The sequence below is a fragment of the Ursus arctos genome, unplaced genomic scaffold, assembly GCF_023065955.2.
Source record: "Ursus arctos isolate Adak ecotype North America unplaced genomic scaffold, UrsArc2.0 scaffold_27, whole genome shotgun sequence".
Lineage (NCBI taxonomy): Eukaryota > Metazoa > Chordata > Mammalia > Carnivora > Ursidae > Ursus > Ursus arctos.
The window spans coordinates 20,420,677-20,443,082 of record NW_026622952.1 but is presented as its reverse complement, the minus strand read 5'-3'; the positions used below and the strand labels follow the sequence as shown (position 1 = coordinate 20,443,082).

Below are 22,406 nucleotides of genomic sequence, written 5' to 3'. Positions count from 1 at the left end.
TGGATTAAATATGGTCTTACTCCATTTTGAAAGTAAGCCTGTATGTTCTTTTAAGTACCCTAAATCATGACCCCCCAAAATCCTTATGCATACATTTAATTTTGGTGAACAGCCAAAAGCTTTTTGGAGGCAGGTCTGCAAGAGAACTCATTTATTAAGCTGAGTTATAAATGTTTTATGTATAAAAATGCTTAAAATTTTTAAAGCGTTGGCATTTAAGCATTGCCTTATGAAGAAAATGCATATTGAATTCACATCATTAGACCAGTCCTCTCATTGCAAATCAATGCCACTGGCAAGGCCACAAATATTCTGTTTGTCCTCAGTCTACCTGTGTAGGTTTGCCTGGTTATTTCCTTTTAAATGGATCAATTTGGTCCCTGAGAAAGCAAGACTTTTGTCTTGAGTCTGAGAAAATTACTTGTATTATTTGCTGCTTCTCTTCCACTCTCCTTAAGAAACTTCTATTAGATGGATGTTAAAATTTTGAATCTATCCTCCATGTCTCCTACTTTAACAGATCTCTCCTTATGTTCTGGAAGGGGCCCCAATTCAGCCTTCCACCTCATTAATTCATTCTTTGCATTCATTCTTCCATTTAGCTCACCTACTTATTTTTAGGATTCATTCACTGATTCAACAAACTTCTATTGAATGTTTCTGTGGTACCAGGTTTTGTCTAAAAACGTTTTTTAGATTTCCAGATTTTTTGGAATTACATATCCTCAAATCTAAGGCTATTAAGTTTGTTGTCTAATTTAGAGTTTTTCCTCAAATTTCTGGGATTTGTCTATTGATCTTTGTCATTCGGGACCCCTGTTCATTCTTTCGGGACTGCTGGTTCAGTCACAGGTCGCCTGCCTCTGTCGACTGTGGGAGAACCCGGGAACACACGGCCCCGTGAGGTAGTTCGGGAGTCTGCAGTCTTAGCGGGAGGGCTCTCCATCCTACTGGGGAGCTATAGCTGATGTTTCATGGGTCTTCTCTGGCCCAGTGTCCGCATTCTGCAGTTTGGCGAGAGAACCGCTGTTGCTGCCTACTGCTCAGCCCGAGTAGGGAAGAAGCCACGTGATCTACCTTTGTCAGGTATTAGCTCCCCAAGAAATCCTCTTGAGTTTTCTAAGACCCTCCTCTAGTTTGGGGTATTGTCCTCTACTTCTGCAAAGCCGTGTTCTCCTCTGTCTTCTAGATCATGTCCTGTTCCTCGATATCAGAAATTCCTCAAAAGCATTTGTCAATCGGTGGATTTTTGGTTTCACAATGTCAGTAGATTTCATTTCTTTTACTGTCACTTTGTCGGATTTGGGGAAGAAGAGAAGGCAGAGGTATCGCTCAGTCTAACCATCTTTATGCGGTCTCTTCGTTTTTTTTTTTTTTTAAAGATTTTTTATTTATTTATGTGACAGCCAGCGAGAGAGGGAACACAAGCAGGGGGAGTGGGAGAGGAAGAAGCAGGCTCATAGCGGAGGAGCCCGATGTGGGGCTCGATCCCGGAACGCCGGGATCACTCCCTGAGCTGAAGGCAGACGCTTAACGACTGCGCTACCCAGGCGCCCCTATGCGGTCTCTCTTCTTAATTAATTGGCATTTCAGTTCAGTGGTCAGCCTACTAAATTGTCTAGACTGCTAGACGCCAGTCATAATACTCACGAGAGGCTTTCTGCACGATTCAGTACCTCCTGTAAGTGCCATTCGCAAAGTACAAGGAAGGCGCTATGGAGTTCAGAGCTGTTTTGAGTGAAGGCATCCAGGTTCCTTGAAGAACAGGAAGATATGGACGTGTAGAGATGGGCGTATGAAGAGAAGAGCAGTAACTAGCTACTTTGACTTAATGTTGAAAAGTGACAGCACTTAGTCACTTAGACTCTGTCGGATTTGTTTCCCTTTCTGGATAAATGGTTCCTAAGGTACAATAGGAAAATAATTGTCCCGGGATCCAGGTGAATCTGTAGACATGACAACACTCATGAATTCCCACCAGTGTGTACACGTATATCGAGATCATTTCATGCCCATTTGTGCGTCTGCGTGCACGTATCATAAATGTAGATTCAGCACCTGGTAAATCTACTTCCTTCTCCTACATAGTCTGAGAACTACAGGAAAACCTGGCATGTATATTACTACTCCGGACACTACTCAACAGGCATTTGATAGTTTATTGTAAGAAAGTTTAACACTTCAGAACTACTGATAAGGTACTTTTGGGGAATGGCCCACTCTTTAGACAAATTCTCGGCATAATTGTGGGGGCAAAGGATGGTTCACTAGGCCGTCATTTCTGAATGTATTTTTTGTAAGAATATTCACTGTTCAGTGGCTTATTTATATTTGGAAAATCCTACCTGGGAAATTGGGGCCTGATGTTTAATCAGGAGTCTTAAATGGGGATAACATGAAGAATTTTGTCTTTATCCTAAAGGGACATGGCTTTTCTAAATGTTGAAAAATAGCAGCCTAAAGCTGCCTTAAGACACTGCATTGTTTGGTCAAAAATGACCCAAAGTATTTTGAAAGCTATAATCTTATATCTCATGTCACAAAACAGTAAGCAAAACTCATCTGATCTTTATGACACCTAAAGTTTAAGAAAAAAATTATTATGAATTTAGCTTTTATTCAAAATTAAATAAGCAAAAGCAAAAGTTTAAGAAACTTTTACAAAGTACTTACATAAAAGAAAGTTAATAGGGACAGTCACAAGTTTGCAACAAATAATTACAAAAGTATCTCGGGCAGCATGAATATAAACCATGTCCGAGCATGGTGATCTAACTGTGATATGAATAAGGCATAACTAACATTTGCACCAAGACCAGAATTAAAAAATAAAACATACTTTAAAAGCTTAGTTCTACATTAAGCTTCTTCTCGTCCCCCAGATCCTTAATGGGTTTATCCTATGTAATTCTTTTAAACACATCGTGTCAAACTATAAATTATATAGATGGGCAGTTAATGTGAAAAGCCCCCTAAAATGTACAAACTAACTGGTACTGAATTGAGTTCTCCATTTACCTTTATGTACAATTAAATGTAAACCATATTTTCACAGTTTTAAGTGTTTTATGAATAGATGCACAGTACCATGGCAGGTTTGCAATTGTTCCTGAAAACTGGCTCTAGGTTCCGCATCCAAAGCCTGTTGGCCTCTAGGATGCAAGTATTTACATAAATAAGAAACTGTGTCATAGTCAAGACAGTTCGGCAAGAGCAGTATTTCCAACCAAGAGAGATACTCAATACCATAGTTTACATACTTGTGCAAACAGAAGCATTAGGACAGATAAATCTGAGGCAAATTCAACTTGCAAAAACTTGCATCGCTACTGTTGTAAACTTGGGCAATAACCAACCCTCGGCAAGCTCTGCTCTCTATGGCTTTTTTTTTTTTTCTTTTAAAATTTTAAAGCCAGAGAAAATGCACACACGCGCGCACACACACACCCCACATACACACAGTTCTCGTTTCGTCTTAGAATATGGTACATAGTGCAACTTCATCACAATGTAGAGGTTTGACACACATTCAGTGCGTGTTTTTCTGTGCAAGTTCTTAGTGGTCTAAGTCCTAGTCGAAGGTATTCATTTGCAGAACCACATGATTCAGGAGGTTGAAGGAAAAAAAAATTTCATTACATTTCTCAAACCAGCACTGGATGTGCAAAAGGCAGCAGACAATCTGGCCGTCAACGCAGCCGGATTAGGGTAACTTTAAAGGAAGATCCAAGCAGTTACTTAGATTGGTCTCTAGAAAAATAGGTCAGTATGTGCTGTATCTTTGTCAAGCGTTCTTTCAAAGACTTCATCGACAAAACGGACAGCTGGTATCGGGGATCCACAGGAAGAACGGCGAGAAGCCACCAACACCACGCGGGTCCATTCGGGGTTGCCTAAAAATAATCACGTTGATAGTATTCATAACTACACACCTCTGTGACAAAAACAGTAACCAACAAGCTAGTCTTCACTGTGTGTCCAGTCCTATCTCGAGTGCTTTTAACAGGCACGTAAGGAAGGCGATTATGCCATGTAAGTGGGGAAACTGACCACCAGACATGTGAACTGTCCACGACTGAAATCCAGACCTCTCTGGCCAGCACTCCTTCCTCTGCACGTGCTGCCTTCCTTTTTCTCAGGGGTTTCTCAGCTTCAGGCTGCTGGCATTTGGGAACCGTCCTGTGCACCGGCAGCCTGTTCAGCAGTACGGCTGACCTCCAGCCACTAAGATGCCAGCGGCAGCACCTCCCAGTGGTGACAGTACATCATCTCCAGTTGCATGAGGAGTGAAGTAGTAAATGTGAGGAGACAGAGCAAGGGGAAAAGTAGCCGAGGCCTTAACGAGAAAGGCACTGCCATGTGTGCCGCAGGGACAAAACTGTCCTGAGAACTTAAAAGTACATATTTAAAGGATTAAGCTAATTGATATTTAAAAATGTCTTCAGAGCACTGTGGGATCCTAGTCAAGATATAAGAAAAGGCCTCAGTCTCTAGTTTTGTTTGAAAAATAAACATTTCCAGCAAAGAAGTCGCTCTGACGTTGCAGGGCTGAGTAGTGGCTATTGAAAGAGCTTGGAATTTATACAAAAGAATTTTTAAGCCACTTCTGTTGCACACTGGATTGCTTTTTAATAGAACCTGAGGTTTCAGAATGACAAAAGGGGCTCCTGAGAGCAATGTGGATCCCTCCAGAATCAAACTAAAGTTGCTATATTTGTGGACTATCTGTTCTTAGCATCCTACCACCTCCTTCTTGCATTTCAGAGAGGTCAGAAACAGCCCCTCACACGGTTCTGGGTTAGACTTTTCTGTGAGATGTGGAGGTTGGAAGAGAAGAAACTTGCAAAGTGTTGACAGATCTGCAGGAGTCTTTCAGAGAATTAAGAACCGCCTGCTACAGACTGATACTGGTGGGCACTCCCTGCGTCAGGCCGAGACCTATGGTGGCAGGCTTCCTGTGTCCCGTCAGTGAGGTCCCTGATCTTCACTCCTCCAGCTCTGCCAACAGCCGTGTCAACTCCACACCCTACAATAAACGCCCCCTGCCTGGATTATACGGCGTGGCTGCTTTTGTTTTCCTGACCAAGTCTCAACTCCCAACGATACTACCAGAAAGCAGTGCTAGAAGAATGAAATAACTTTGGGAAAGTAAGGCTGAGTTTCTACATTTAAAATTTACTTCTTCAGTTTTATGATTATCAAAGGCTATTTCTATCACGTTTAATCAGATTCAGGTGGCCAGGATCAAACAAACAGATGTGGGACAACTGCTAGGATGCGGGACACGGAAGGAGAACTCGATTCGGAGACGGTCAGATGTTAGAATTCTAAGTTCCAGTGAAGGATTCAATTGGGACTCAGACTTGGGCCAGCCTCTGAAAACCGGAATGAGAGGCAGTGTCCATCACAGTGGGATCTAGTCTCTCTCCATCGTCATCCATTTATTTATAGCCATTCCCTTAGGAAATCTACCTTCTGACCATCAGCATTTTATCCAATTCGAAATGCTTAGCTCTAAAAGTTAGTGTTTGGATGGCTCTATCATCAGATTTTCCAGAACGGGGATACTTCTTTTTGTGCGTCTTACAGTGCCGACTGCACTGGTCTGCTTGCACAGAAAGTGCCTTCTAGACATGTAAACCCTAAGTACTTGAGCAAGACCATCAGAATAGTTTCCTGAGGACCGAAGCATTAAATGTGAAGAGACACAAATGAATTGAAGTAGCAAGGAAAAAAAAGTTGGAGATGAAAGAAGACTTCTAGAAAGTAGAGAAAATGAGACATCTCTCAACTGTCAAAGAAGAACACCTGACTGGCTCCAAGGAACTAGGTCTCTTAATCCCAATTTACTAGGTGGGTACCATTTTACTAGAATGTTCCACCTTTCATTCCTTATGCCTCCTTCAAGCAAATCCCCCGTTCAGGGCTTTCTCCTTCCGTGCAGTCACGGCTACAGCTACCTCAGCCGACAACTCTGTCCTTCCCCATTCCTGTACAAACTGTAGTGGACACCACTGCACTAGAAAATAGGGTCATGATTTTAAAGACAGCAGGACAAAGGAAATGCTGTGCCAAAGGGAAAACAAAAACACTTTAAAATCTTATTTGAGTTTATTTTAAAAAGTGAGACTTTTGGAAACAATATCAAAGCCATCATACCTGAAGGTTTTCCTCCCTCCCGGGCATTGAGCCAAAGTGCTGAAGAATTTGGCTTCGAAATCTGTCTCTTAAATTCTGAAACCAGCTGCAGGCTTGTGAGTATACCAAGTCATGAAGCTGTCTGAGAGTCTTGATCTCCTCTTCACTCTCAACCTAGAAACACAACAGTCAGTAAGACTTGTGTCTAGTCTTCCTGTCCATTATCACTAACCCTACAGAAATGAAAAATAATTTAAAAATAGGCAGTACCTATTTCAGTGCTGGATCAGAGTATTATGCAATATATATTCTGCATTTCTGCCTCCCCTAGTGCCTGTGGCCGGATGAAAGCCACACCAGCTGAGCGCCACCCCGCCTGGTCGATGAGGAAATGCAATACTGCAGAACCCCCCCAACAGCCCCCAACTGGGAGCACTACTCCTGAGTGAGTTCTTGGATAAAGGTCTACACGAGTTTGGAACTCCTTTTTGTCTTTATGGATTAATGGCTTTTGAAAAGAATGGAACAACAACAACAAAAAATACAGTTGCTACAATTAAAGTGGGGGGTTTAAGGCATGGATAACATGGCAGAAAGCAGTAATAGGATGGAAAACAAGCATGACGACACCTCTTACCAGGGAACTGGATTAAAACAACAACAGACAAACCAGTATGTCAAAGGAAGAGAATAAATTACGCCGCGATGAAGTGCTCGCTGTGCAGGGCTGCGGCTGCCCCCCGTCACCCCTCCCTGCCCCCTACTGCGTCACCAAACTGCACACACACAATTTCAGTGCATCAGCCTGGCAGACAAAGCTCCAGGAGTAGCCTCACAGAACACAGGAGAGAAAATAGAGCCTTAACTCATCCATCTTACACTGATTTCTTTAGCACGCACTTCTATCCCACCCGCTCCGTGCCAGGGAGCGCTCTATTTCACATACATTAATTCATCTGAACAAATACCAGGCCTGACTCAGCCTTTCATACTTCAAGAATGACTCACTATAAAAACAACAAAGGGGCTCTGAAAACATACTTTCTATTTTTGAAAGATTTGAAATGAAAAAACTAAAAAGCACCTGCTTTTTGCACAATGTGAATGTACTTAATGCTTCTGAACTATAGACTTAAAAACAGTTCAACTGGTAAATTTTGTGAATAAAAGGTAGAGGGACCACACAATTGAATTCGGGTCTTGGAATGACTACACAAGATTCAGTCCCCTGCTAACACACATTGGTATTTGATAGAAATAAACTCGTGACTGGTTAAAACCATTAAAAAAGAAACCTACTTTGCACCCTGCCAAAATTCAAGGAAACAAACCACAGGCTGGAGAAAACAAGGAATGACACAAAGGATAAGTGCCTGAGATGGAAAAACGGAGCCGGCTAAAAGCAAGCAGAACTTCAGGAGAAGTCACAGAAGACAGAATTACTACAGACACTAAGGAAAAAAAGAAAAGGCTTTGCTGTAAGAACAAATTTGAGAAGCTTTTCCAGAAGAGACAAGAAATCATTATATAGATGAGGCATTAGGATGAGGAAAAATTATTAGTCCGAAGACTCCAAGGACCGAGAACGGTCTCTAAACATCAAGTCCATATGTGAAGATGTCATCAAGTCCATATGTGAAGATGTAAACTTACGAAAAGCTAAAACGGGGCATTACTTTCACGGAGAATATTGCCTGTAGCACGTGCTTCCGTGAACCAAGCATCACGCATGCCTGAGGCACAGACAGTATCAGTCAGCTCAGAATTTCAACTCACACAGTACTTTGTGCAATAGGCCAAAAGTGTCCCCACAGCATCTTAATAATAAGGCAGGACGGGCAATCCAGCACCATGACAAAGCACAGCGCTTGGGAGCGAGCGAGCGAGCTTTCAGTCGCTTTTATTACTCTACCTGTAGGCTCTTCGGCAAATTAACACTTTATTTTACCTTCCTCATCTGCTAGCTGAGTTTTGAAAATTCAATGAGCTTCTGTTTGTAGAAGCGCTTAATGCCAACATTCAATAAACGATTAAAAATGAAGGGCCCAAAACAGTGGGAGCATAAGATCGACGGTTTTATAATGTCCTTCCAAAAGAAACTGCCTTTAATTTGGTACCTAAACCAACTGCAGATGGTGAATTAGATACTGGAAACGTCAAAAGGGCCACATGAACCCTGTCCAAGAAGATTATCGCAGTAAACCTCCCCAGATAAGCCAGTGCCGATAAATATAGTGATGGCACCTTCTCCGTGGGACCCTAGACTTTGAACACATCACCCAGCTGTGCCTCTTATCATGAAGGTTGTCACACACACACAACAGTTTTTAAAGGATTTTGTGTTTACGTTTATGTCTGCCGATTGTATCAGTCTTGACTACCGAATTTAATTAAAAAAGGGCAGGGATTAGCAGCTTTCGTAATTTAGATGGGCTGAAAGTTCAATTCAGTCAATGCTGTTGTTCGGTGCCAACCGTGCCCACCTGCTTCTAGGCACCATGCTGGTTGCAGAGCCTGCAGAAATGAAGATCTACGTTCCGGACACCCAAGTTCGCCTGGAACTCTCGGCGAGAAAGAGCAAGATAAGAAAAAGGTAACTTAGAGCTCGTCTCTACAAGTTATCGATGAGGATCTCTGATAGGAAGGACTGTTTTAAAAAAGATCAGCCTGTGCGCCCGTACAGTGCCTAGGGCACAGTGTACCGAGGTGTGCTCAAAAAGCATTTTTTCATACCTTAATATCTTCCAGATATTCAATGTCTGCAGTGCAATATCCATCTTTCATTCCTCTTTTTAAAACCCTAAACCGCTTTCCTCCAACAGTATCAACCACAGACCTTCCATCGGGTAAGAAATGGACATTCCTAATCTGTAACATACAACCATAGTCTGCAAAACTAAAAGAGAAATTCTGATTAATACCCGAGTTTAAGCAACAGGCGTGCACGTTCTCAATATAAACAAAAACATTTATGTACAAAAAAACATACCTATTTTGTGTATCACTGACACACATCCCAAACTGTTTAGTTCCAGTTTGTATACTTCTTCGAATCATCAATCTGTATCTTGGCTCAAATACATGAAGAGGGCAAGGCACAGTGGGGTAGGCCATAGTGCAAACAAATATTGGAACATTCTTGGTCAAGCTGAAGAAGAAAAAAGTTTCATTATCACACATCAGAACATAAAAATAGTGAAGCTTGCAACATTATAAAAAATTAGCTCTAAATGAGGTGATTTTTATTTTTGCCAAGAACAAGAATCAGCATCTCCTTCATGAAGATCACACAGATGCAATATCAATACTAAAAATCTATGTGATCCTTTTATAAAAGTAAATCTGAAGTTAAGGTACCAGGTTATTATATAGAGCTAAAGTATCTTTACAAATAAAAAGTATATTTTGTATTAAAAACCTGTTTAAAATATTTGTAACAGTGAATCTTTTATCCATAAAATACTCTTAGCGAAGAAAAAATGAGCTCCTACAATAGACAAAAAGCAAATCCTTAAGATTCGTAGTGCATCAAATGCACTATCAGAGAAACTCGGTAACTTTTTTCAGATAATTAAAATTAGAGAATATTTTTCACTGCCAGATTGGCAGGAAATAAGAAGGATAAAGGCAACACCCAGTTCTGGCAAGCTGGTGGGAAAAACTGGCAGGGTGGAGGTGCTTTGAAACCGTACAACCATGCTGAAGAAGAATTTGGCTGCACGCGTCAAAAACTTTAAAAAGTTCATATCCTTTGAACTTCTAGAAATAATTAATTCTACAAGCACTTTAAGAATGTTTTCTGTTAACACTGTATACAGCAACCAAAACTTAGAAGAGGGGACTAGTAAAAAAAAAAAAAAAAAAAAAAAAAAAAATTTGACATAACCACAAAATGAAATACTGTGCTTTCAGTAAAAGATCTATACATGTTGACTTGGAAAAAAATAAGAAAAGGAGACTATAGACTAACATGAATAAAATGGCCCCATTTTTGTTTGGCATATATCCTTGCAGATTTTAATATATATAAATACAAAACGCCCACGGTGATTCCTTTCGGGTTATAGATTGTGACCTCCCTCCTCCCCCCTACAGGCTCATTTATAATATTTTCTAGTTTTTCTTCAAAAAGACAAAGACAAAACCGTGTAAAAGTATTATTTCATAATGCAAGTGCTAGTTCCTCTTTTAAAAATGTGCATTCTACCGTCACTGAGCACTCTATCTGGTTTTCTTTCAGTTCGTACGTTGACAAACAGTATACCTATTAATTAGTAAAACTTTTAAGTATCTCTTAAAAACAGCCCGTTAGTAAGCAGCTAGCCTCCCCCCTCCAACTTCTCTGCATCTCACCCGGCCCCCATTACTACTTCATCTGTCAGGTTGTGTCACTCTAGGATTTCAAAAGTACGTCTGAGGCTTTCGTATGTCCAGCTTTTTGCAGGGTTGATCCGATAGGTTCAGAATCATATCAGAATATATTCTATCATAAAATCACACAAAACCGTTCCATGGAGGACAAATCCGTATCCATTTCGGTAAAGAGAAGATTGGAAATCGTTCTATGGAAGGCCACTGGCCCAGTGAAGACAGTCGGTGGACACATACTAAGTTTGCAAGCACAATTTTTTCTTAGAAAGTAAGAAAAAATGTATTTTGAAAAATAATGGAAACAAAAAGGTATTAAGTAAAAACGGCATGTAAAATTTGCAGTTCTGTTCTTTAGTGCGTCCAGTTCAAAGAGAGTGAACGAAAAAGAGTTAAGAAATTAAATACCTAGGAAAGAAATTTAGAGAGACTCATGTGACTGGAGCAAGAGGGAAAGACATGAAGGGAAAAGAACGGAAGAGAAGGACAAGGAAGAAAGAATACAGAGCAACAAAAGCAGGTCCAACCTACCCAGCCCCGACTAGCCATGGTGGGTTCGCTCTTCACTGTGGTCTAAACCAGCTGTACCCCTCTCTCCCCACGTTCCCTCCTGACACCAGCTTAATCTGCTACCAGTCAATAAGCCTCACTGATGGAGAATTTGGCCCCTCCTCGATCACGCTTTCCAATTTCAGTCTGAGGCCTCAAGGTCCCACCCCTTCCCGACCTCTAATTGGCTACCGTGCCTGCCAATCAGGGCCAGTTCTCCTCAAGCCTCCTCTCGCCCTGCCTGGTACCTGAAGGCTCCATTCCCCGTTCCACTGCCTGAAGTCACTGTAGGAAATCCCTCCTCCGCCTAAAAGCCTGCTGGGGGCAAAGAGCTGAGTGGACAACCTCCAGTGGAAGGTCTGGAAGTTACCAAAGAAACCTTTAAAAACTTCTGTCTGTGGAGGAGAGGGGAAGCTGACCAGGATGTGTTTTAAGTACGCCTTTGGCTAGACTGGGTTGAACTCCAGACAGGATCCAGCTTGCTGGGAGGACGGCCCGCCTTACTGTGTCAAAGGGCGGGGATTACGTTAACTTTATGAGAAGAAACTTACTGTGAGAGCTCAGCAGTTTCTTCATCATATATTTTTTTTCTCTCAGACAGCTCATCAGGCAGATACTTCACTATCAATTCTTCCAACAGCTGTGTGACACAGTACCTCCTATCTGCTAGATACTAAAAGACAATATTATTTACATTCCAGTACTTTTCCTACGGTATAAAACAGGCAAAACAGTTGAACTGAATAAAGCCTTAATTACATATTTATACAGGCGATTCTGAATTAATGGGTGAGGGGGAACATGACAATGGATGGTGCTAAACAGGTCCACGTGCCCAGGCTGTGCCCGAGACCCTTCAAGCGCCACGGCTGCAGTGGCGACTGTGCCCTGTTCAGAAGACCCTTGTCTTGCTGTGGCCACAACCCTTTCTTAGCAGCAGTCACGCCTGCCCTGCCCTCAAGTTGCCCACCGAGGCCAACTCCTACCGCACAGCTCCTGGGTACTCAAACTAGCATTTTACCTGAGAAACACAAATAAGCTAAGGGATAAAGAAAAGAGGGCACGTGCCTTATTTAGGAAAGGCACAACGATGCCCTTTTTTGTTCCCGATTTCGGTGGCAGAGTTTCCGATCATTTTTCTTTCAGATTTTCCTTCCGCTGTCACCTCTCACTTAGACCCTCATGGAGAGGTTGCTTCCCCCCGACTCTATATAAAATGGGACATGTGTCCTACTCCCTCAACACTCGGAAAAACTGCCACTAGCGCATTTCTGTCATTCTCTATTCCAACTGCTAAAAGCCATCCCTCTCTCTAGAGCCTGCCTGTCCTGCGAGGTCTGGCTCCCACTTCACCTTTTCCATGAAGCCTGCCTTAACTATTTTTCTGTCTCCCACGATGCCCATTTTTACCACATAAAAGGCAGTTAACACATCCTGCACCGTTACTACATGGACAAGGAGACATTATATTTCTGTAGGTGAGTTAAAAACTGCCTAAGGCCGGGCACCAGGTCAGGGTGTGTGTACAGAATTTTGGAACAAGAAAATGACCAATATAAATTTCCTACAACTAGCCAGGAACAACTCTTGGGAGATAATCACAAGATAAAGAGAAGCCATACTTTCGATCTACAGATGCAGCAAAAATAAGGGTTTATCATTATCCAATGAAGAACAGAGGAGGAGGAGGAGGAGGGAATGCGAGAGGTTGGGAAACGGGTAACAGAAGTGGTTTTCAAACTTTAGCATGAATCAGGGCTTGTTAAAATGCAGATTGCTGAGCCCTAGCCCAGAGTTTCTGATTTAGCGGCTCTGGAATAGGGTCTGAGAATTTGTATTTCTAACAAGTTCCCAGGTTCGAAAACCATGGGGCTATATATTATATATAATAATATATAATGTAATACTTATGTACTAAATTTGGGGAAATACCACCTCTTTTACATTACCGATAGGAATCTAAACTTGTACAATATTTCTGGGGGACCTAGGCAATGTGGCAATTGGTTTCAAGAGTCTTATGAATATATGGCTTTTGATCAATAATTCAACCTTCCAGAAATTTTATCCTAAGGAAATAGTCAAAGACGCAAAGCATAGTATATAAAAAAAGAACAAAACAACTTATATACTCAATGATAGGGAAATGTCAAATCAATGGACTATTATGCTGCTACAAAAATCCTATCTTTAAAATATATTCAAATGAAAAAATGAGCAAAAAAAAATAAGTAGGAAAAATGTAAAACTATAGAGCATACCACTTGTTCTTTAAAATATATATATTAGATTTTACCTATTATATAACAGGGTATCTTTAAGATATAGGATAAAGTTATTTTCAAACAGGATGTTAATTGTATTTTTAAATAATATGCTTATTTTGTTTTCCTTCAAACTCCAGACATTTTTTAAGGTGAGCTATCTCTACATTTAAAGCCATGTATCTAGTTATTAACTTGAGAGAAAGCATAATAAATATACTACAGAGTATCTAAAAACCTGGAAACACAGGAAAAAACAGCATGACTAGAGTACATCACCTGAAAGTGTATCCGCTGAAATGTAACTAACTCTTTACAAATGAGTTTATCTTGTTTCTGGACTTTCTGAAAATTCTGTATAGGTTTTATGTTTTACATACCGGCATGTTATGTAAGACCCGTATCAAATGTAATACTACACATATGCTATTATGATATCTGTACAGAGCTGCGTTTTCTATATAGGAAATAACTACGTACATTCAACTGCAACATGTCTTATCAATTTTTCACTCATAAATTTGGAAGGCACTTTTTTCTTTAAGCGATCTTGTCACCCACCAGAGACAGGATCACTCTCCCTGATCAATGCTATCCTCGCATTTGGAGATTAGAATTCTAACACCTGGGCCTCACCTTATGGGGGCTCCAGTCACCCAAGCAGGATTGGGAGAATGTTGTCTTCCCATTGGTTACAGAAGATATGCACCTGAGATCTAGCTATTATTTCCCTAACACAGGTTACTAGCATTGACCATTGACTATACAAGGGGCGTGGGAAGCTGTGCCTCCCTCTCTTCTGTCCAGTATACCACTTTCTAGAGCTGGGCTGCCCAAAGGGTAGCCACCAGTCACGTGCCCACTTACATAAGAATTAATTAAAATTTATAATACAGTTCTTCGGTCACACTAGCCACATTTCAAGTGCTTAATTACCAGTTGTGGCTAGTGGCTACCCTGCTGGACAGCACGGATATAGAGCATTTCCATCCATGCAAAAAATTCTGTTGGACAGAGTTGGTCCATTCGTTAAGGGGGTAGGACTAGGGCTGAAATCTAGCCTATTATTAAGGGTGGAAGGCAGGGCACTTGGGTTTCCCCAGTACTGTTATCATTAAAATGGAACCAATTCTAGACCAGGTACTTGACCATCCCCCACCTTGTTAAAAAAATAAGTACATAGGCGTGGCCTCCAGGACTGCCCTACTTTCCCCTGTGCTCTCTCAACTCACATTTCTCCAGCACTAGCATTTGGGTAATGAAACATTATCCTTCTTGGTCACTTAGCATAATTTATTCTGAACATGATAATCGCTATTTCTGTGGCCAAATACAAATCAATGTTGCCAAGCTTAAGACCAATAAATAGATAAATATACAAATGTTTACCTCTTTTAAGCTTTCTTTGCAAAGAGGACAATATGGTGTATGATCTAAGCAACGCTCAAGGCAATTCTTACAGAATGAGTGTCCGCAGGGGGTTGTTACTGGCTCGAAAAACAACCTGAAATCAACCAAAATACCTGTTAGTTTTCACGGTAAACTATCCATTGGGAAAAGTGAACATGTAATGGAACCGTAACACTAATCTCTAAGGAGGAGGAAGAAGGGTCTAGTGGGCAGGAGAGGAAGGAAGGGGCAGTGATAAATATAATTATACCCTCCTGAACCTTTTAGGAGTTCTCATCAACAGGGGTCCCCTGCTAAGGGCCTACAGCTATACTGACTAATGGAACAGCCCCTCACCACATGGGTCTACGGTCACACTAGCCACATTTCAAGTGCTTAATTACCAGTTGTGGCTACGAGCATTTGAAATGTGGCTGGTCCGAACTGAGAAGTACAATCAATGTAAAACACACACCAGATTTCAGAGACTATGTACAAAAGAAAAAATGTAAAATATTCACAATTATTAGTTGCATAGCTTCTTATTTTATCATCACTTTAAAATGGCTTAATATGCTTATAAAAGCCTTACTACATAAAACTCATTAAAAAGAATAACCCAATAAACCTTACAGTTGAATCTTAAATATTAGACTTAATACAGTATGTAATACAGAATAACTGATTTTACTTACATTCTAATTCTTTCCTGAAACATGATACTTCTGAATTTCCTAGAAGTATCGTTAGATACATAGGTACTTGAGAAGTCATCTGGCCTACTACCCTCAACTCACGGTTGAAGAAGCCAAGGCTCAGGGGTAGGGGACCTGCTCGGAACGCAGCTAGTTCAGCGACCGGCCTGACGTGGCCAGCACCAGGTCTCCTGATTCTCCACGCACTGTTCCCTTGACTCTACCATAACTTAAGTGGAAAATGTTCTTTCGAAACTATTAGTCTTCTAGAATTACAAGCATTATGCACAATGGAAATCTTTATCCAATTTTACTTAATTATAAAATCCTTTTTAAGATACAAAAACAAGACAGAATCATATACGTATGTTAGAATTTTTACCCGAATCTACAACCATGGATGTCTCTACATTTCAATATGTGTAACTTCTTTAGTACTTTCCAATTTCCTAGACACTTTTTTATATTTGTCATGTGATTCTTAAAACACCTGCAATGGAGGCTACACAAATACTGACCCTACTTTCTAAGTAAGGAAAATCCAAATAATGTTCAGAGATTCAGTTATTCGCCCAAGGCGTGCAAGGTATTTCTGTCTTTTGATTTAGTCCAGTAGTCTGTCACTTTGCAATGCCTATTAGAGTGGATTAACTTTATCTACTCTGTATTTTATTTAATATAAAATAGTCATCATTTATAAAACTTTATGTACTTACCTCATGCAGAGAGAACACTCGAAATCTGAGACGTCAATTAATTCTTCTGGGATGTCACCAGAAGTTAATGAAAATGCACAGACTTCATTATGAGTTTCTATTAAAACAAAGAGACAGGACTATCATCTTTAGGAAAAAGTTTAAAGACCATTCTAAATAAGTCAATGTGTTCTCCGTGACTGTAGTGACATCTTTACCTCCTTGTTTTTTAAGCTTATTTCTTCCATCTTCGTCTACAATCACATCCTGGTCTAAAAGAGACAACTTTCTTTTCAGCAGAGCACCTTTTTCTTGAACAGAGAGTAAAGGTTCTGAGGACACTCTTTTTAAGCAGTCCTCTCTGGCAGGCATTTCTGTTGAATTTATAGCCTGTGCTGACCAAGCACGGTTTAAGTTTGCTCTGATAAGCTCTGACGTGCCCTCTGGTACTTCTTCGTTCTACAAAAATACAATAAACAAGGGTAACTAGATTTCTTCACTATCCTTTATCGCTCTCACCAAGAATCAACGGAATGAAATTCCAATGTCTCATAAGGTTCATTTTACTGTTCAATTAAAAACACCAACTTTTAATTCTAAAACCCTGATAAATAAATGACGTTTACCTGTAATTACCTAGCCCTGGACATCAAGCCGATATATGTTATAATGAGGCTTACGCAATTATGCTAATATACTAGTTCCAACCCTGAGGCAACCAAAAGAAATACCATGTTTCACATTTTCCACAAGGCAAAGTTCTCTGATATGCAGGGTGACTAATGAACAAATATTTTACGTAAACATTTTAGTGTAACATAAAAGGCTACAAAATCTAAGACAGTGCCGAATAGATTAAAAGTGCCTACGCGGATTCTAGTACTCCAGACAAAGAAAGTGAGAATGTTAGCGTGTAAAGAAGCAGATGCACTAAAGCCATGAAAACCCTTTCTCCCCCCTTACCTGCTCTGGACTAAACTCACTGGCAGAGTGAGACTCTGCCATTACCGAAGGAAAACCAAAAGGTTTGTTTTTACTACATGACAGTGAGCTCCAGGAAGAGTCCTTCAGGCCTTCTTTTAAGTTCTCAGGTGATAGTAAATCACATAAAATCTGTAAGAGAAATATTATAAAAGTGATGGAAAATATAAAATATGTGGTTAAGGATAATTTCAAGTTATCTAATATTTATGAAACTTTAGAAAATTCATAGACATTGTTTTCAATGAGCAGAGGAGGAAGAGATTAAGTAATAAGCAGAACTGCCAAATTATTTGAAAGTCTTGTAAAACCAAGGTGTGCCTTACATGGGGGTCAGATCACCTCTAAGAAGTAATTCAACAGGAAGGCGTCGGGGTAGCTAGACCACTAGCCTGAGAAGGTACCCAAAATTAAAACTGACTTTTTAATGAAGGATTGTAAAAAGAAGAGATTTTAAGGGAAGTAGAAAACATTTACCTCTGAACTTTAGTGAGTCCTATCCTGTCAAAATGGTTCATGGTTCACCCCAAAGCATATTGTAAGTCTGGACTCAGAGTGTCTAAGTGAACTAAAGAACTTGTCTAACTACAAAACTCTTAAAATTCCACACGTTTATACTAAATTTAGCTTCTCACTGAACAAGTAACCTGCACAGGCAGCTACCAGTGCCCAGCTCTGGGATGGGAGCACCGTATGGCAACCCGTAATAGCTGGGAGTTAACCTGGAAGGCAGCTGTCATATTAAAATTTCTGGGTGCTTCTATCAGGAATACATCTATACATCTAAACTCCCCAAGGGGAAAAAATAAAAAAACAAAACCCAACAACAACAACAAAAAAAACACGGTAGGTTAAGTTAGGAGAAGAACCTGGCTAGAAGGAAATGAGGACTCAAATGTTTTTGATTGTCAAATAAGCTGTATTTAATGAACAGCGGAGCATTTCTTAAGTCTAAATCCAGAAGTTTGGTTTTTCAGTTGTACTATCTCTCAAACTCACAAAAATGAGATTACTCATGAATCATTACAATGTAAATAAAAAGGAGATATATTCAATGTAAATAAAAGTGCTTATCTGGTAGGAGGTCAAGAAATACCCCCTTTAATGAACAAACATTTTAAAATTTGTACGGTTTTACATTTCTCCTGGTTTAAAAAAAAAAGTATTAAACACTCACCTACTCTAGAACCCAGCAGATCCACTAGGGATTTACCAAAGCGATAGAAAAACATGTCCACAAAATGACCTGTACAAGAATGTTAGTTCATTACCAGCAACTGGTAGCAACCCAAATGAAAATCACTGAGACCATAAATTGGGGTATGTTTCTACAATAGAATACTTTGTGAACAATTAAAAAAAAAATTGCTGATGTATCTCAAAACCATCGTGTTCTGCAAAAAAAAAAAAAAAAAAGGCCAGACACAAGAGTACATGTTGTGTGATTCCACTTGCGTGAAGTTCTAGAATAGGCAAAACCACTCTATGGTAATAAACAGTAGTTGCCTCTGGGAGCAGGAATATAGGGGATTTGCTGAAAAGGGGCTGACAACTTTCTAGCATGATGGAGATATTCTACATCTTAACTGGGGTGCTGTCACATGGATGCATAATCTCCAAGATTCACTGGACTGCATTACATGTAAAATACAGCACAATTTACAAAAGGCATATTGGGAGAAAAATATTTCAAAGCATCAGCTGTTTTGCATTCACCTAACCTGACCTAAAGGTCAATTTTTAAATATTTACAGAAATATAAGGATATTTTGTAGCATGGATAATGCAAAATTAGAAGTCCTTAAAAAGTCTGCAGTCTCCCCAAGGAGAGACCATTAACAAATATAAAAGCCAGAATACACACTAAGTAAACAATTGTTTAATCAATGGGCTAGAATGTATGTGCAAACAAACTCACGGAGGATATACTGATGTTAGCTGTTTCATAAGGCATCGGGGATCGGAGAAAAATTTCAAAGTTGTCATACTTCCAAGTGCACAAGAATCTCCCTGGGTGCTTGTAAAACTATGCCCAAATTCCAGAGATTCTAATTCCAAAGGTCTGTGGTGAAGTCCAGGAATCGTTACATTTACCAAGCACCCAAGGTGATTCTGACAAAAAGCCACAATGTAAAAACCACTATCAAGATGATAAATAATGTGGCATGTTTTGTGGATACTGAGGAGAGCATCGTGACGGCACTACAATGATATCAGGGTAGATTTTCCAAAAAAAATTCTTCAAAGACTCTCGTCTTTTCAGATGCTCTGTGAATATGTTTGATAAAAGCTGAATGCTACTCTCATGTTAGCATAGCAAAACCTCTGAAAACTTTTGAAGAAACCTATTTAACTTGGTTTAAGCCAATGTTCCCCAAAGTCATTTCATCAGAGAACTCCTCCCTTTTTTATTTAACACCTGCTAACACACCATAAAAAAACCCTGGAAAGTGATATGTGGATTACTGAGAAAATTAAGGCAGAACAAACTGGGGTAATACTATGGGCAACCATGAAGATAAGCAAAACTTAGACTAGAAATTAAAGGCAAAAAGCAGGTCAATAAAAATTCCTGAGTAGGGGTCCCAAAGTAAGAAGAGAAAGGGCTGGAAAACTTCCCTTAACCTGTGGAAGAAAACGGAATTTCCAGGTCCAGGAAGCACAGGGTTCCAAAGAAGATGAACCCAAAGTGATCCACACCAAGACACATTAGAACGGAAACAGAAAAATTTCAAGACAGAATCCTAAAAGCAGCAAAAGAAAAAAACTTATTATATGAAAGGGAAACCCCATAGGCCATCAGACTTATCACCAGAAGCTCTGCAGGCCAGAAGTGGCATGACCTATTGAAAGGGCTGAAAGGAAAAAACTTCCATCTGAGAATTCTTTACCCAGCAAGACTGTCATTCAGAACTGAAAAAACAGATTAACAGTGTTCCAGACAAGCAAAGGCCAATGGAATACATCACCACCACACTGGTCCTACAAGACATGTTAAAGGCATTTCTCTGAACTGAGAAGAAGTGGCACTAATTAATAAGAAGAAAACATATCAAAGTAAACATCTCAGTGGAAAACATACAGTAAAGGTAAGTAGATTAATCACTTATAAAGCAAGTATGAAGTTTAAAAGACAAAAATCATAAAATTAAAACTAGAATAACTGGTTAAGAGATGCATAAAATAAACAAATGTATAAAGTGACATTAAAAATACAGAAGGGGGGGATGTAAAGTTTGGAATATGTTCAAATTTAAGTTGGTATCAACTCAAAACAGACCATTACATACGAAGGAAGTTATATGAACCTTACGGTGACCACAGTGCAAAAACGGACAGTAAACATGCAAAAGAAAATGAGAACATAACCTAAGCATAACACTAAAGAAAGCCATAAAACCACAAGGTAAGAGAGAGAAGAAAGGGAGAGAGAGGAATGATGAAAACAGCCAAAAAAGAATTAACAAAATGGCAATATACACATACCTATCAAGATTTACTCTAAAGGCAAATAGACCACACTCCCCAGTCAAAGGACACAGGGTGCCTGAATAGATAAGAACATAAGATCCATCTATACGCCGCCTGCTAGAGATTCACTTCACAAGTAAGGACACACACACTCTGAAAGTGAATGGATGGAAAAAGATGTTCCAAGCAAATGGAAGTGAAAAGAAAGCTGGTACAGCCAAATGGATAACAGACAAAACAGACTTTAAAACGAGGACTTCAAGAATAGGGAAGGGTATTCCATGATGATAAACAAGATCCAACAAGAAAACGTAATATTCATAAACCTATATACACCCACTATAGGAACACCGAGATATACAAAGCAAATAAAATGGACCTAAAGGGAGAAACTGACAGTAAGACAATAATAATGAAGGACTTCACCGCTCCATTTACATCAATGGATAGATCATCCTGACAGAAAATTAACAAGGAACCATTGGCCTTAAACAACACATTAGACCATAACAGATATATACAGAACATTGCATCCAAATTGCATCCAAAGATTTCAAGTGCACACGGAACATTTTCCAGAATAGATCACGTTAGGCCGGAAACAAGCCTCAAATTAAAGAATACTGAAATCATATCAAGCATCTTCTCCAACCAAAATGGTATGAAACTAATGATTACTTACAAGGGGAAAAAACAAACCCAAAATGTTGAGATTAAACCTCATGCTACTGAACAACAAATGGTCCATCAAATAAATCAAAGAAGAAATTTTAAAAATAGCTAGAGACAAATGAAAACAGAAGTACCATGTACTAAAATCTTTGGGATGCAGCAAAAGGTGTTCTAAGGGGTCTACCTCAGGAAATAAGAAAAATCTCAAACAATCTAACTTTATACCTAAAGAAGCTAGAAAAAAGGGAACAAAGCCCAAAGTCCTAGAAGAAAGGAAATAATAAAGATCACAGCAGAAATAAATGAAATACAAACAAAAGAGAGGGAAGATTAAAGAACTAAGAGCTGGGTCATTGAACACATTAACAAAATTGACAAATGTCAAGACTAAAAAGAAAAAAAGAGGGCTCTTGCATTAGAGAGAAATAAAAAATTTGGACAGAGCAATTCCTAGCAATGAACTGAATCAGTAATTAAAAACCTCCCAATAAGCAAAAGTCCAGGAGCAGATGGCTTCATAGAGGAATTCTAACCAAACATTTAGTAAGAGTTAATATCTATTCTCAAACTCTTCCAAAAAACCCAAAGGAAGGATAGATTCCAAATTCATTCTATGAGGTCAGCGTTACCTTGACACCAAAACCAGATAAAGACAGTACAAAAAAAGAAAACTATAGGCCAGTATCTCTGATGGAAATAGATGCAGAAATCCTCAACAAGATACTAGCAAACAGGATCCAACAGCATGTTAAAAAAAACCATTCATCATGATCACATGGGATTTATTCCTGGGATGCAAGGGTGGTTCAATACTCACAAATCAATCAATGTGATACATCACATCAATAAGAGAAAGGATAAAAACCAAATGATCGTTTCAATAGAGGCAGAAAAAGCATTTGACAAGGTAGAACATCCATTCATGATAAAACCCCTTAAAGTAGGTTTAGAGGGAACACACCTCAACATAATAAAGGCCATATGTGAAAAACCCATAGGTAGCATCATACTCAGTCATGAAAACCTGAGAGCTTTCCACCTAAGGTCAGGAAAAAGACAAGGATGTCCACTCTCACCACTTTTACGTAACATAGTACTGGAAGTCCTAGCCACAGCAATCAGATTAAGAAAAAGGTATGAAGGTATCCAAATTGGTAAGGAGGAATTAAAATTCACTATTTGCA

The 22,406-nt window shown here is 39.6% G+C and overlaps 1 protein-coding gene across 1 annotated transcript in view; it reads right to left on the bottom strand.

Moving 5' to 3' along the window:
• Window positions 1-2,141: 2,141 nt before the first annotated feature.
• LONRF1 (LON peptidase N-terminal domain and ring finger 1) overlaps window positions 2,142-22,406 on the bottom strand; it is a 38,043-nt gene continuing 17,778 nt past the window's right edge. Inside the window, exons 4-12 of the mRNA XM_026508481.4 lie at window positions 17,062-17,211; window positions 16,317-16,557; window positions 16,120-16,216; window positions 14,709-14,823; window positions 11,607-11,728; window positions 9,128-9,286; window positions 8,872-9,034; window positions 6,160-6,312; window positions 2,142-3,893 (exon numbers count right to left, since the gene is read on the bottom strand). Of these exons, the coding sequence (XP_026364266.1) occupies window positions 3,735-3,893; window positions 6,160-6,312; window positions 8,872-9,034; window positions 9,128-9,286; window positions 11,607-11,728; window positions 14,709-14,823; window positions 16,120-16,216; window positions 16,317-16,557; window positions 17,062-17,211 (1,359 nt within the window). The 3' untranslated portion in view covers window positions 2,142-3,734. The remainder of the gene's footprint in view (window positions 3,894-6,159; window positions 6,313-8,871; window positions 9,035-9,127; window positions 9,287-11,606; window positions 11,729-14,708; window positions 14,824-16,119; window positions 16,217-16,316; window positions 16,558-17,061; window positions 17,212-22,406) is intronic.